We start from the raw sequence: 15,099 nt of genomic DNA on the forward strand, positions 1-15,099 counted from the left end.
TTCATAACCCGTGGTGCTTCAATTTGACCATTTGGATTGTTGAAAAGTCACCAGAACAGTTACCTATAGGCTGTGTACAGTAGCTACGGTTTTTGTGAATTTTCTAGTTTATTATTCACTATTTCATCTTTGTTGTCTTGCTACTTGACTGATTATTGAGCACAATTTGTGTTGTGATTCGAGACTCTCTTGTAATATTAATTTTGATCACAATGGAGTTTGATTGAATGGCTTGTGTCCGTGGTTTTTACTTCTCACATTGAGAAAGTTTTCCATGTTAAAATTTCTATGTCTTCCTTTAGTGTGTTTTTTGTTGCTGCCATTATTTGTTATTGCTCCTCAGAAATTCTTGCTAGTTAGGGAAATTATTATTCGCTGCTTATTGCTCTGGTTGAGTTATCATTTTACTGTGTTGAATTTTCCATCAGATTAAAGCATTATCATATCTTAATTGTGTTTTCTTCAACCTATTTACAAATGAAAATGTGACGAAAAAAACGTGGTTTGTGAAATATCATAGTCTTATTCACATGGTGAGAAACAAGAGAAAAATTACGTATTTGCATATAAAAATACAAAATTAATCTTATTTTATCTATGCATGACAACTTGCTTTTCACGGTTGGATGCATGTACAATATGATTTATGATTTATGAAGTAAACGAAATAATTCGTGATTCCTTGACCATAGGTAGATGGGGTATATGAAGTTTAAAAACTAAATTAAATAATCGTCGGAGTGTATTGAGTTCTCATTCTTATTTTTGTTGGTGATACAATCTTCTTTGTTATATGGGGTATCCGTGTGTCAGTTATTTGTATGAGGTCTTTGTTGAAGAAAGATAGTGATGTGTGTAAGTGGTTGAAAATGGTTTCGTGGTACTTGGATTTGTGACTTTAGTCATCGTCGAGGTGGTGTGGGTCAGTAAGCATAATTAATTATGGAGGAGGAGTGATCGATTATACATAAATATTGTGTGTGATAATCGATAATGTATACATTGATATGTTTCCATATGTTAACTGAGTATACTCCATGAATAATTGATTATGAATTTGGTAGGTGGATGTGAATCAATTATGTTCCATGAATAAAAGTGATCATATGTTTTTTCAAAGTCAATAAAAAAATTAATGTTTTAATAACAAACAACTAAAATATATAAATATATAAATAATTAAATTATATATTATTTTATTATTTTTAAACAAATAAAAATTATAATTTAATCTTTTTATTGATTAAAAAAATAAAATCCTTTACATTACCTTGATAGACAACCTTATTTTCTTCTCCTCCCCTCACCACCTCCAAATCCAAACCAAATATTAATTTCGTTTACCCTATTTATCTTCTAAAGTGTTAAATAAAAAAAAACTCAAAGCTAAAGTGCTGGTGCTTCTTTTATTTATTGTTTTAACAGCGAAGAGGAAATTGAGGCGCCGCCAAATGTGACTAAAATTTACTGTGTCACTCACGGTGCTGTTGGTGCCGTAAGTTTCCGAGATTTTGCGTACCGTTGTAATGCACACGTGTCTCAGAAGGAAAGCGAGTCGGCTAAGGCATTGTTGAAAACCACGCGCAAGCTTGTCATACCGCACTATTCATTACTACTTCATTCAGAATTCAATCGTGGGACATTAATCACAAAGCCATTTAAAGTCATCTTCTTCATTACCAACCATTATAATTTCCTCTTCCATCGCACTCAGAATCCAAACCCTAGAAAATTAGACCCTCCCACGAAACCCTAGATTTCCTCCCTGAATTTTTTTCAAAGCTTCTCCCCATTCTTGGGATTCCGCGCCCAGATCGCAGATCCCGTTAATTCTTTTTCCGTCCCCGATCGGGTTTGGATTCTGAAGAAGAAAATTCAATTACGCAAAATTCCGAGGCATTGCCGCTGTCCTGGCTTGCGCATGGGTAAGATTCTGAGAGAAACCGCAAGGCCGTCCTTCAATTGTTCATCGGCGTCACCATCGTCAGCACCGCCGGCGACAACGTCGTCGACGTCGGTGACTGACACGGTGAGGGGATCGCACCGGTTCAAGATCACGGGGTATGCTCTGTCGAAGGGGATTGGGATTGGGAAGTGCATACCGTCGGATATATTTTCGGTGGGAGGGTACGATTGGGCGATCTATTTTTACCCTGATGGGAAGAGCATGGAGGACAATGCTACGTACGTTTCTCTCTTCATCGCGCTTGCTAGCGAAGGGGCAGATGTTAGGGCGCTTTTTGAGTTAACCCTTTTGGATCAGAGTGGGAAGGAGAGGCATAAGGTGCATAGCCATTTCGAGAGGACCCTCGAGAGTGGACCCTACACGTTAAAATACCGTGGTAGCATGTGGTGAGCACGTTGGATATGCGACTTGTATTATTTTTTATTGTCCATAATTCAATTTTTTTTATTTACTTGGATTGGTTCTGGTTGTAATATGTTGCTGGGTATTGTGTTTGTATGAGGGAAATTAGAGAGTGGCTGGTGGGATTTGCTTAAACGTTGAAGGAATATGTTGCGGGTTTAAATGTTGTTGGAGGAGGGATTGAAGGAATGAATGGTAATTTTGTTTTTTTGAAGTCAAACGGTTTGGGTTTTGTTATTTCGGCAGGGGGAGGGTTCATGTTGTTCAAGAAGTATCTTTTCATAATTTTCTGTCTTGCTAAACTGAAGCTTAGTTATTAATTCTTCAGATTGCATGTGGGTGGGGATTTGTTTATGACTCTTTACTTAAACAACACAATGTGATCATACCTTCGAATCAGAGCATGAAAGGTGATAAGAGCTAATCTTGACCACACAACCATACATGGATGGTAAAACTCGAAACTAATCTCGATCATTTGTGTAAGATTAGATGGTCAAAAATCCAAATTAGCTCTTTTCACTCGTTTTATTCGCTTCGGGAGTATGTGTAAGTAAAGTGAATTTAACTGTGCTCCCTCCACCTCTAAATGTATTTTTTAATATATAGAAGATGTTAATGTATGGTTTTGCTTTGGTCAAATACTCATTGATAACTTTTTGTGACAAGAAAGCTGAATAGTTTGGTCAAGATGCTAATTGTTTGAAATTGGGTGTTTCAGGGGTTACAAGCGGTTTTTTAAGAGAACAGCACTAGAGACATCAGATTATCTTAAAGACGATTGCCTTAGTGTTAATTGTAGTGTTGGTGTTGTGAAATCACACACAGAGGGCCCTAAAATATATAAAATTCCAATTATGCCTTCTAACATTGGTCAACAATTTGGGAAGCTATTAGAAAGTGGGAAAGACAGTGATGTAAGTTTTGAAGTGAATGGAGAAATTTTTGCTGCCCATAAATTGGTACTAGCTGCTCGCTCACCAGTTTTCAGGGCCCAACTTTTTGGTCCTATGAAAGATCACAATACTCGTTGTATAAAAGTTGAAGACATGGAGGCTCCAGTTTTCAAGGTTGGAATGAATGTTTTTTATGTGCTTTCTTTCTTTGATTTATGCCTGTGATGTGGTTGGAAAGTATGTTTTGGTTATTCTTTCTGTCTATGGCCTGGTATATACAATGTACTTCATGATTTTTTAAGTTATTTCCTTGCTTTTCCCCTCATTACCTTTGTTATGCATATTATTGCAACTGACTTAATACTCAATGGTACATTTCTTGCATTAGTTGGTCTTTTATATTGAAATGTGTCCGCAAAAAAAGGTTCAAATGATTGTTATGATCCACATAACTTATGTTGTATATTTCTTTAACGAGAAATAAGCACATTTCACTGTAACAGTTTTGTAATTTTTGTTATTATTATAAACAAGATCAAAAGAACACATGTTTAAAAATTCTATGTGGTCCTCTCATTCGGGAATAGCTGAACATATACTAGTTCTTTTTAATTTGATTCAGTTCTGAGTTTTGACTGAAATCCTATAACCTTTTTTGAAAGAACCCGTAATTTTTTTTTTAAAAAAATAGACTAGTTCTTTATAAATTGACTCTGTTGTGAGTTCTTTTCTGGTTCTGGTTCCTTAGTGTTTGGTTCCTCTTTGGCAAGTTGTTCCAGCTGGTTCTGGTTTCTTTGTGTATTGATCACTGCCATGTGGTTCCTTAGTGTTTGGTTCCTCTTTATAATGTGTTTTTTTGCACTTAGAATGATAGATTCACATGGCTGTTGTTTGGTTTAGTTAAATGCTTTCTATAATTTATGCTTTGAATTGGGAACTTATTCTTGCAAAATCTATAAACATTTCCATTTTTTTAGATGCCTAGATCTTGTCTACTTGATTTTGATCTTGAGGTTTAGAAACGTTGATATGATATGATTCATTTCTTTTCCTAATTGTGCATAGAAAATTGATAAGAAATAACAATAGTGGGTGATTGCTGTACGTTGTTTACTTTTTTTATTGGTTTAATTCCTCATTTGGTTTGTATACACTTGTGTACAATTTTTACATTTTAGTCCATATATCTAGAAACTAAAGGTTTTAGTCCCTACACAAGCACTTTTATTTCGTCTTGGTTCCTATTAATGTGTCTAAACTCAGTTTGGCCGTTGTTAAACCACCAAAATCTGTCACTTGGGCATTTTTGGGACAGTTTAACAACCATCAGAAGATTTGTGTTGCTTTTACAGTGCTAGTTCTATTTTCTGGCGATTTTGCCTGACAGAGTTAAGACATACTAAAAACTACAGAGGAAAACGGAATTAAAGAGCAATGTAAGGACTACAATGTCTAGCTTCTAGGTATAGTTAGTGACTATAACGTTTAAATTGTGCAATTATAGAAACCAAATGTGTAATTAAATCTTTTCTATTTTTTCTACTTTCTTATATTTATTACCTTAAGAAGAACTGTCCTAGTTATGCTATTTATTAATGCATATTCAAATATGTCCGAATAGCAGTAACTGTTCATTTATATGTACACACACACACACTCGTGCCTTTTGTATAGTTTTGTATTTGGATTCTTAAAGTCCTATTGGCTTCATATTTACATGCTATTATTACAAGCAGAACTTTGTGTGTGATGAGATTGTGTTGTTGTTTGCCTTGACTTATGAAGCTCAATATTATTCTATCACAAAAGAACTGCAACATTTCTGCTTTACCATATACCATATTTCAATATTTTGTAGGCATTGCTTCATGTTATATATTGGGACTCACTACCTGACATGCTAGAGCTTACTGGGTTGAGCTCAAAAGGGGCCACTACCTTGATGGCTCAGCATCTGCTAGCAGCTGCTGATCGGTATGGCTTAGAGAGAGTTAGGCTGATGTGTGAAACAAGTCTCTGTGAAGATGTTGCAATAAACACTGTTGCTACGACTCTGGCCTTGGCAGAGCAGCACCATTGTTTCCAACTGAAAGCAGTCTGTCTTAAATTCATTGCACAGCCTGAAAATCTCAGAGGTATATTTTTGTTCTTTGAACTTGTTTTTTTTTCTTGAACACACACACAGCTAAAAAGGGTGCAAATTTAGGGGTTAATTGTGGGAGATTGAAGGTCTCTTAAAGAGCATCTAACTATCATTGAAAGTTAAATTTGTTGCTGACCTTTAGGTGCGTTCCCTGTATGGTTTGAATGTCATGTCTAGTATGAATCAAACCAGATGAGTCTTTTGTGTTCAGTTTGGTTTAATTATTTATTTAAAATTATGACTTTCAATATTGCTTAGCATACAAACTAACATTCAATGGAGTCACTATTAGTCCTTGAAAGTGACATTTAAATAAACAAAAGCAATAACGTCATAAAAAACTACACATAATAATAACTACACTGTAAACTTTTTTATTAAAAAGTGCATTACAGAACATGCATAACATGTACTTTTGATGTCCTAAACTCATACTTTAACATAACCAAAGTATCCAATACGTGGAATCACATACTAATATTATTAAAAGTTCAATATATTACTACATAATTCTAAAATCAGTATAACTATATATGAGTAAAGGTATGATTAACAATAGGAACCTGTAAATGACCCAAGTATAAAAAAAGAAAAAAATTGTTGGATTGGTTCTTGTTTTTTAATCCGTTTGGTGTTGAAAATAGTTTGGTTTAGGTTTATCACTCGTACCTTCCAGTTTGAATGTTAAAAGAAAAATATCCTAGGCTGTGAAGGATTTCATTTGTTGTTGCTTTTAATGATTTCTTTTAAAAAATAGTCAGCCAATTTAATTTTAGTGATCTCAAGAATTCTTTATATACGGTCTTAATTCTTAACCTATCATGATTGGTGGTTTATAAGATGAGAAGATGGCTTGTACCCAAATCTTTTGTTGTGAAAAATTTAGAGTGGATCTTTGACAGCAGCGATATCAAAATTTGTTTGTATCTTCTTATTCTTCATCCAGAACTATAATTATGTATCTACAGGCTGAAGTATTCTCTTCCCTTTTGTTTCTTCAGCTGTGATGCAAACCGATGGTTTTGAGTACTTGAAAGAAAGTTGCCCATCTGTTTTGACCGAGCTTTTAGAGTATGTGGCTAGATTTACCAAGCATTCAGACTACTTGTGCAAGCATAGGAATGAAGCAATACTTGATGGCAGCGACATAAATGGAAGGAGGGTGAAGCAAAGGCTATAGTGGGTACGAACACTGACAAATATTCTGTATAACTCTCAACCCCTCGCATTTAAAAATTCCAGTGAGAGCCACAGATGGAGGGAGATTATAAGCACTTATAGGATTAGTGACTATTTTTAATTTTCATAGCTTACTCTTCGTTTCTAGAAGATGTAAATGTAGTTTGTTTTGGTGCTGTTGCAGGTCTGTCACGCGTAGGGTTCTGTGATAACACTGCTCGTAAAACCTGTCTTAAAAGAAATTATTGATCATTGTCATGTCTTTTTTTCTCTCTTGCTTTCTTTACTTAGATTGTGTTTTGGCATCCCACGTATTCCTGTGAGAACTGAACGGAGGTATTTGCTTGGATATGAATATTATGTGGAAATGGATAAATATGATAAATTTATGATAAATATGAAGAGAACGCGTTTAATGAGAATTCTAGTTTGATAAAATTAATGATATACCAGTGACAAACTGACCAATTTCTATGATTAATTTGATCAATTTAAAGGGAAAACCTACTACACGGACACAAAGTTATCACGGACACGAAGATACGTATAATATATAAAATGTAGGATACGGTAACGGATCTATATATTATATAATTATGAATTATATAAATTAACAATAAAGATTTATGTACAAAGTATGTTCTTGATTATTTTTTGGAGCTTATGATGATTTCAAAATGATTTGTTTTTTATTTTTATAATCATAATAAAAATTTATACAATTAATGAATTTTTTCTTTTTAAATTGTGTTAGAAGTTTATTAGAATAGTCAGAACTCCAACAAATACTTTTTGAATTGGATACTTCACGGATGCTTGTTCTACAAGTGTCATACGAGTGTCGGGGTTCAAACGAGTATTCGACACCTCATTTAAGAGGAGTGTCCGAGTTTCATAGTGTGAAACTTCATAAAAGAGGTGTCCGAGTTCCATAGAAGTAAACTCTGCCAATTAAGTTTTTACACGTTTTTTTTTACGTAAAACTTGTTTTCTTTTATTATAATTGAGCGATGCTATACTTTTTTTTACCTAAAACTATTTTCCAGTAAATTTACATAAGCAATTTTTTATTATTAATTACAATAATGATTGATTATTTGTTAATTGGTACATGTTAATTAAGACGAAAGTTAAAAATTTAGTATTTTTTCGTGACACCATTTTTTTATTTTGTCTGAAAAACTTTCAGTTTTAATCTTAGTACCGAGAAACACTTACAAATTAGTCAGTCATTTGTGGAGGTTAAAATGATATTAAATTTGATTTACATACTTAACGTTTTGGTTCTTGCACGGATAGATCTACAATTTTATCATAATAATGTAACTTCAAAAACTAAATTTGTATTCACTCTTTTAAAATTACACAATTTGTTAATTTTGCCAATCTTGATTTGGCTTTCATAATTATTATTTTTTTCGAAAATTGAAATTGAAATTAAGAAGTAATCTAAATGATGGTTGAATTTCTATTTTGATATTTTGACATTTGGACATTATGTTATAAATTGTGAATAGAGATAATATTGGGTAAAGGTGCTTTCCAAAACCCTCTCGCCCAAAACCCTGCATTCGACAGATAGCAATAGCGAAACTTTGGGTCATCTTCTTCACTTCCCCCTCTCTTCTGAATCCCTCATTGTCTTGCTGGTAGTTCGTAACTGCTACTAATTGAGCCCTAATATAACACCTCAGTTTAGCTTAGTTTAATTACTCATTCTTCTCTTTCGTTTCATCAGAGAAAGAATTCCTCTTCTCTCTCGTTGGGATGAACCTTCTCTCTCTAACATCGCCACTTTCGCTTTATTATTGTTCATTTCCTGCTGTAACCACACTTCCCACCTTTTCTTCTTTATACAAATGCACATCCGGCGCAGGTTAGTCACTGTCACCACCTATTTTGCATCCTACCACTCCCTTCTTAGCTCTCAAAATTGATTATTTTATTTCTTGTGTTTCTGGCTTCTCTCCAGTTTTAAGGAGATGTGGCAAAGGGGTAAAGGGGGAAGAGCTTCTAGAAGGGATGCCGAAGGAGTACTATGACGATGTATGCATTCTAAACACCTTGTAATTTTAATACTATTCATTTCTGGTTAAGAGTATGTTTGGACTAATTCTCCTTAAACATTTCCAACTGAGACAAAACGAAATTTCAAATCAGCTCTTTCATAACCTTTTTTTTATTAGCTTCTTAAAAATCATATTTTTAATTTTGCATAAGCTTGTGAAAAATTAATTTTATTTTTCTCTTTTAAAATTTTTTATCGGAAAGGAAAGTTTACTCTAGACCCTAAATTACTAATTTGTTTCCTTATTATTAAATTTGGTAGCTTAATTTTCGAAATGGATGCTGCGTTGTCCATTCTTTCAGCGCTGTTTACATTACTAGTCTGTCTTATGTGGCCACTACTAGTAAATTTTGTGTGTCACATATAGAAAATGGTGTTGATTCTCGTGATTAGACGTAAAGGACAGCATTACATCAATTTAAAACTATTGGATTAAATTGAACTTTCATTTAAATTGAACCAATTAAATGAATAGAAGAATCAAACAAATAATTTAACCTTCGTTTTTTATATTGAAATTGTTTCTATTTCTCGTTCTATTTTGCTTGCATGGCCCTGATTGAGTATATCTTTTAGGAAAAATAGAAAATGCTGCTGCTTTGTTTTGTCTGTCAATTATTAGGTTGCGTTTCAAACATATCATCACATCTTTAATGCCTGATGCAATTCTGATTTCATGTTTGTGTTCTGTTTGATTAACTATCATATTAAAATGATGGGTGGACGCGTTCATGTCTTGGCTGATGAATATGGACTATAAAAAGGGTTGAGCCGTGGAATGCATGTGTGTCTATCATTGTATGTATGTTATAGCTGGACTTGGAATGTTTTTATTTGGGCAGTTTCATTAACCTTCTCTAGGATAGGAATGGCAAGCCCAGCAGCGAAAGAAGACCAAGGAGTTGCAACGGAAACGCAGACAGGAAGAAGAGGAAGAAGAAAGAAAGATGGGAGAGTATCGTGAAATTGGCTTACGGTTGAAGGAATACCCAGAAGAAGAACTCATTAAAGCAAGGAAACTAGTTTCAAGCTTTCTCCAGGTTCCTGAAGAAGTTGAAGAGGTAACTTCTTGGTGCAGTAATATACTGAATGGCGTGCAGATAAAAATATTCCCTCATGAGTTAATGTGTATTTTCAACTACCAAGTCACAATTACATCTCCATTCCTCATAAAAATGGTTTTGCATGTTGCCCAATGGATGGATGTTTAGGGCTCATCTTGATAAAATGTTGGGTAACCAAGCTAGCTTTTTACTTGGTCTAAGGATCTTCTTTCTCTTCTGGTAAGCATCAAGAAACCAATTGCACTGCAATCAACGTACTTGATTGACACTAACTAACTATAATATGACATTTAAGGGAGAAGTGACATTGTAAACTTGAAATTGAAGAACACAGGTTGTTCTTAACTTTATAAATTTGACATCTGGGCTGGGAAATCTGACCCGTATTAAAAATAGAAAATCTTCATTTTTAAATGAAGGAAACCGTGATATAGTTCACACTGAAAAATTAAAACTCTAAGAACAAGCAAGATGAAAAAGAAAGGAATGTAATGAAATTCATCACGATAGCCTTTTTAAGTGTGTTTTTGCATAATTCCCTCTCGGTCAATAATATTCTGTGTATAGTGTGTCTGCATTTTTTATCTATTGATAGTCTGCGCATCATTTATGCATATAAATAAGAAAATAGTAATATTATATAAAGAAGATAATTTAACACTAGATGGCATGGGCCTTTTAATTTCTTCCATTGATTGGTTTGTACATTTTTTCTCATGTATGTGTGTGTATTCAGAGATCTGACTGTCCTTTTTCTGATAGAGAATTGTGGAAGCTGCTGAGAAAGGAGAGCTTACGGAACTTGTTTTAATGGTCATATGGAATCGGCTTGATCTTGCTCGGCGTGATGTAAGTTACTATTGTAGCATCTTAAATATTCTAGGCCAATTAACTTGTGCAAAGAATTTCATTTTGTGAAGAAAAAGAAGTAGGCATTCAATGACCTAACAATTAAATTATAATTTTTTTTCATCAGAGTTATTTAGGTAATCATTTGCATTGAGGAAGATTTTAAGTCTCAAATTATCAAATTTTGTGAGAGCTTATGATCAATAAATTGGTGCTTTGAGAATTAGAACCACAATTATATTTTATTACAGGCTAAAGTTCAGGGGCACCATATTTATACATAATACACTAACATTTTGTAAATACTATCAAATTTTGTTAGAATTAAAGTTATAACTAAAAATTACTAATTCTTTTTAATTAAGATTGAATAATATTTACTTCTCCCACATCACAAAAGAAAGTTGATTAAATGCAAAGAGTGAGGTATTCTTTTGAAAACTGGAAGTTTGTAATACAGGAGGTTGCAGCTGGCCAGCAACTGATGGCCACTGCATTGTTCTTGAATAGGGAACTTATATCATGCCACAATTTTTTGGAATGAAACTTGACAAATTTTCTTACCAAATTTCAATATTGCTTTATAAATGTAACTGACCAATTTAGTAGCTAACTGTCAGAAAAGAAGAAGGAATAAAATGGTTAAGTGTGTCATGTAATCCTTGAATTTGGTCGGTGAAAGAGTGGATAAATATAATCTAATTGGTGTTTTTGCCCAGAGGATTTCTCCAACTTTAAATTTGCTATTTCATTTTAGCTGTAAACTGATCGCAGCCTTTATCATTTGGCAGATTCCTTACCTATATTGTGTTTAAGACATTATTAAGCCTAATAAATTATACATATTAAGCAAAGATTTAAGCTGTATATTATTGTTTTACAGCAGCTTTAAGATGTATTGTTGTGTATTGGATATTATCATATGATAATTTGAAGGAGATTATTGTAAGTAAATCTTAGATTTAGTTCTGTGTTGGATATTGTCATGATAATTTGAAAGAGATTATCATGAGTGAATGTTCGATTTAGTAGTGTCTACTTCTGCAAGTATGTGGTATACTTTTTTTCATCCTCTGGCTATCATGAACTGGTTTTATTATACATTATTTTATTCTTCTTTGCAGGAAGAAAAGGATGCCATTAGAAGTCTGGATCTGTTATACAGAAGGGTTGAGGTAACAATTAACAACTGCCCTTATATAGCTCCTTTTTAGTTAGGAGTACCAGCTCTTGTGTGAATCATTTCAGTTTTGGAGAGCTCAATTAATAAATAATAATAGTTAATTCACAGTAAGGGCAAAAGCTTACTTTACTGAAAAGGCCCCCCGGTACTTTGGTGGTTTCATTTCCCTGTGGTCATGATAGATGTTAGAATTGGATGATTTGCCCAAAATATCCTTTCTTTAATTATTTTGCTACGGTCATTCTACTGTCACGTGCACCACCACTTAGAAAGTTTTCCTAGCTTTTCTCAGACCTGGGATGTAAGGTATTTTAGTTTTAATAACTAATGCAGTTGTCTATGATGCAGAAATATGATCTGAGTATCCGACACAATACATATCCAATACAATGATACAATTTTTCAAAAGGAATATGGGATACTATACTTGTAAGATTCATGTCTAGATATGTATCGAAATTCATAAAACATAATAAATATACAGTTGTAATTTTGCAAATCCAAATTAAGAACATACTTAGTAAGCTTACTTAAAATAAAATAAAAATTGTAAATCACTGTTATCATACATAGCTTTCTATTGTCTACAAATAAGAACAATATAAACCTCATCCCATTCCTCAAATCATCCATAAAGAAGACAAATTTCCACTTTTGGATCAAGGAACAGTGCTTCTTTTTTATACTTTACATACTTCTATTCTCATTTGTTTCAGTACTTGTTTTAAAGTCTGAGATACTTCACAAATACATATGGGTGAAATACTCAAGCGTATATATTAGATATTTATTGAATACTGATATGTGAGGCAAATTAAAGTATCGGTAATTCATTCTTGAACAATCATTGTTGAATTTAATGTTATATTAGTGCTTTATACTTCAACATTTTTTTGTTGAATTACAATTATGTTTAGGGGTGTCAAAGTGAGTCAACCTGACTCACACAGGTTGACTCACCACACGTTCAGTTAAAAACAAGTCATATAATGAACCAAACTTTTTGCAACCTAGCTCGACCACAACAGTTTAGTGGGTTAGGTGGGTTGGCTCACCTAAGTATGCTTTGTTCCCCAGTTTATTTTATATATTTATTGCAGTAGAATCACAATGGGTTGGCTTGACTAACCTATTCATTGTTGTACAATCAAGAGTAATTTGTCATGGGTTGGCTCGACCCTCGTATTTCTTTGAGTTTAAAAATGTTGTTGAGTTGAGACCCTCGTATTTATTTGAGTTCAAAAGTGTTGTTGAGTTGAGCGAGCAGATTCATAATTCATATAGAAACAAGTTTCTGGTCAACCCACCTCCAACCTGACTTGAACTCTTTTAAGTCATGGGTTAAGTGAGCTGCGTTCATTTTGGTCTATATTTAAAAAGTTATTTTTTCAACCTAATCCAGGTCAAACCTGTGGTGAGCTAGGTTGGCTCACGGTTTGAATCCTATTTGACACTCCTAATTATGTTATTGGGGCAGAATATTCGCCACTTTTGCTGACAACTAATTTCTGTTATGGAACATAGCTGACTACCTTTAGTAGGAGGGTCTACCTTCCCATCCACAGTTTTTCCATCTATGCATTTGAATCTTTGCTGAATTTAGTGCTAAAGTATATATAATTATGGTTTTGTATTCCTTTTTTTAAAAATACCATTGATATTTTAGACCTTTTTCCTTCCTGTATTAGATTCAAGTAAACTGTTATATTCTCTTCTATTTAAAACAAGAGGAGCATTGGGAACACGTTCTTTCTAAAATGTTAAATAGAAAACTATAAAATTATTAGAAGTTAACTAAGCAAGATGTAGAACACACGAAATTTCTGATTTTTAATAATTTTCAACCAAAAAGAAAGTGTTTGATACTGTCCTGGCATTTTCTTTAGAACAATTTTAGTGGTCAGCACTGTTTTAACTTTACCTTATTACTCTTTTCAGTGTATTTACTCTTTTATTTTTTTGTTCTTAATTGTAGACTGAGATCTTGAAACGAGAGGCTACCCCCGCGATGAGATTGCTCAATGATCTTTTGGTTATGTATGACGGCTATGATTTTGAAGTGTGGCTAAAGAAATGTAAAAAGATAATGATTGATGCATTTCCTCAGGAGGATCCATTTAGTATTCTTGTTCCACCAGGATTCGAGTCATTCGACATAGATAAGGTGAGATGCACCTTTAGATTACATGCCTTAGACCTTAGTCAAGTGATACCTTGTTGCTCCTTTAATTTGAGGTTTTCCATTCCCTCTCGTGAAAATAACTGAAGCAGCAATTCCAATATAACTATATTATTAAGTGGGTTGTAAGATGAAGTTGGAAGGGTCAATACCACTCAGTGCTTTATTGACTCTGTAATTAAATAACGGAATGTTAGTCCACTTCACCATATTAAATTAGGTAGTTTATTTGATTGATAAATTATTAACACAAATAAAAATTGAAATATATTGGTTAAATTCAAGCTTATTTGTTTAAACATTGATAATTGTTTGATTGATTCCAGTTTATTTGTTTATGCAAAAGTTTGGTTAAAACTAGAAATGAGAAAGTCCAGATTATGTCTAAAAATAAGTTGAAAATCACCTTTTTGAATCTCCTGACAATTTTCTGTTTTAAATTGTGTGGAATTAGCATCACGGGCCATTACGACCATCCCTTGAAGTTGATGAGACCCTTTTGAGGGTGGACTTCGTAAGGGAGGTGGATGAATTGCTGCGAGAGGTTCGTTCTGAACAGAATAAAGTACAAAATGAATCAGGGTTTGATCTTGAATCTGTTGCAAATAGACTGAAACAACAGGAGAAGCAACAAACAATACGCCAAGTTGAAGCTCTTCTAGATTTAGCCATTGGTTTGAAATGGTAACTGTTTTGTCCTAGCTTGCATTTTGATTCATATTGCTAGAGTCATCCGACAGTCCATAGTTGTGAATAGGAATTGGCGTGCACTGCAATTTGCAACCCAACTTAGCTTCCTTTCATGGTTTTCTTTTTTACCTTTTGATGTACGTATGAATATAGTACCAACCAAAAAAGGAAAAACCAGGACATACAATAAAGGTAGCCAAGGCAATATATGTACGTATGTACCTTAATGTACGTTTGTTGATCTAGTACTTCTAAATCAAAGACTTTGAAGTTAAATTTTGAAATAAGCTTAGAGTTTTATTAAACCACCTCTGTTGTGGCATTCTAGTTGTAGTAAAACATATGGTTTGATGATAAACATGAGTAGTGTCATACTGAGACAGAATTGCTACATTATATATTTGTAAATTCTATTCTACGTCAAAGTGAAGAAGTGAAGGGGTGAAGGAAAAATAGGATGTTCACAACATTTGCATTTAG

General features: G+C 33.5%; 2 protein-coding genes across 11 annotated transcripts; both read left to right on the forward strand.

The window, feature by feature from the left end:
• The first annotated feature begins 1,486 nt into the window (after positions 1-1,486).
• LOC137829686 (BTB/POZ and MATH domain-containing protein 2) lies at positions 1,487-6,844 on the forward strand. Of its 8 annotated transcripts, none has more exons than XM_090304686.1 (6): positions 1,605-2,352; positions 2,478-2,563; positions 2,697-2,917; positions 3,090-3,438; positions 5,123-5,399; positions 6,376-6,844. In XM_090304686.1, exons 3-6 carry the CDS (start codon positions 2,817-2,819, stop codon positions 6,378-6,380), a joined length of 732 nt encoding a protein of 243 aa, XP_090160812.1. In that variant the 5' UTR covers positions 1,605-2,352; positions 2,478-2,563; positions 2,697-2,816; the 3' UTR covers positions 6,381-6,844. The 8 variants fall into 8 exon arrangements, with proteins under 8 accessions (XP_068492658.2, XP_068492660.2, XP_090160812.1 ...); XM_090304687.1 differs by having other exon boundaries at positions 1,635-2,352; positions 2,697-2,819; positions 6,409-6,844; XM_068636560.2 differs by having other exon boundaries at positions 1,637-2,352; positions 6,409-6,844.
• Positions 6,845-8,083: 1,239 nt separating this feature from the next.
• On the forward strand, positions 8,084-14,906 carry PAC (pale cress protein (PAC)). 3 transcript variants are annotated; one of them, XM_068636565.2, is made up of 8 exons: positions 8,096-8,235; positions 8,325-8,462; positions 8,559-8,632; positions 9,521-9,715; positions 10,481-10,567; positions 11,692-11,742; positions 13,726-13,914; positions 14,384-14,906. In XM_068636565.2, the coding sequence occupies exons 2-8, from the start codon at positions 8,354-8,356 to the stop codon at positions 14,615-14,617; spliced, it is 939 nt and encodes a 312-aa protein (XP_068492666.2). In that variant the 5' UTR covers positions 8,096-8,235; positions 8,325-8,353; the 3' UTR covers positions 14,618-14,906. The 3 variants fall into 3 exon arrangements, with proteins under 3 accessions (XP_068492665.2, XP_068492666.2, XP_090161458.1); XM_090305332.1 differs by having other exon boundaries at positions 8,113-8,238; XM_068636564.2 differs by having other exon boundaries at positions 8,084-8,462.
• The last annotated feature ends 193 nt before the right edge of the window (positions 14,907-15,099 follow it).

The sequence above is a fragment of the Phaseolus vulgaris genome, chromosome 7 (assembly GCF_051622355.1).
Source record: "Phaseolus vulgaris cultivar YP4 chromosome 7, ASM5162235v1, whole genome shotgun sequence".
NCBI lineage: Eukaryota > Viridiplantae > Streptophyta > Magnoliopsida > Fabales > Fabaceae > Phaseolus > Phaseolus vulgaris.

What these genes read in the sequence shown, in the direction of transcription:
- LOC137829686 (XM_068636557.2), top strand. Translation starts at nt 1,922, where the DNA reads ATGGGTAAGATTCTGAGAGAAACCGCAAGGCCGTCCTTCAATTGTTCA. An exon ending in AAATACCGTGGTAGCATGTG is followed by an intron (nt 2,353 to 3,089) that starts GTGAGCACGTTG and finishes TGGGTGTTTCAG; the next exon opens with GGGTTACAAGCGGTTTTTTA. An exon ending in TGGAGGCTCCAGTTTTCAAG is followed by an intron (nt 3,439 to 5,122) that starts GTTGGAATGAAT and finishes AATATTTTGTAG; the next exon opens with GCATTGCTTCATGTTATATA.
- PAC (XM_068636564.2), top strand. Translation starts at nt 8,354, where the DNA reads ATGAACCTTCTCTCTCTAACATCGCCACTTTCGCTTTATTATTGTTCA. An exon ending in TTGATCTTGCTCGGCGTGAT is followed by an intron (nt 10,568 to 11,691) that starts GTAAGTTACTAT and finishes TCTTCTTTGCAG; the next exon opens with GAAGAAAAGGATGCCATTAG. An exon ending in AGTCATTCGACATAGATAAG is followed by an intron (nt 13,915 to 14,383) that starts GTGAGATGCACC and finishes GTGTGGAATTAG; the next exon opens with CATCACGGGCCATTACGACC.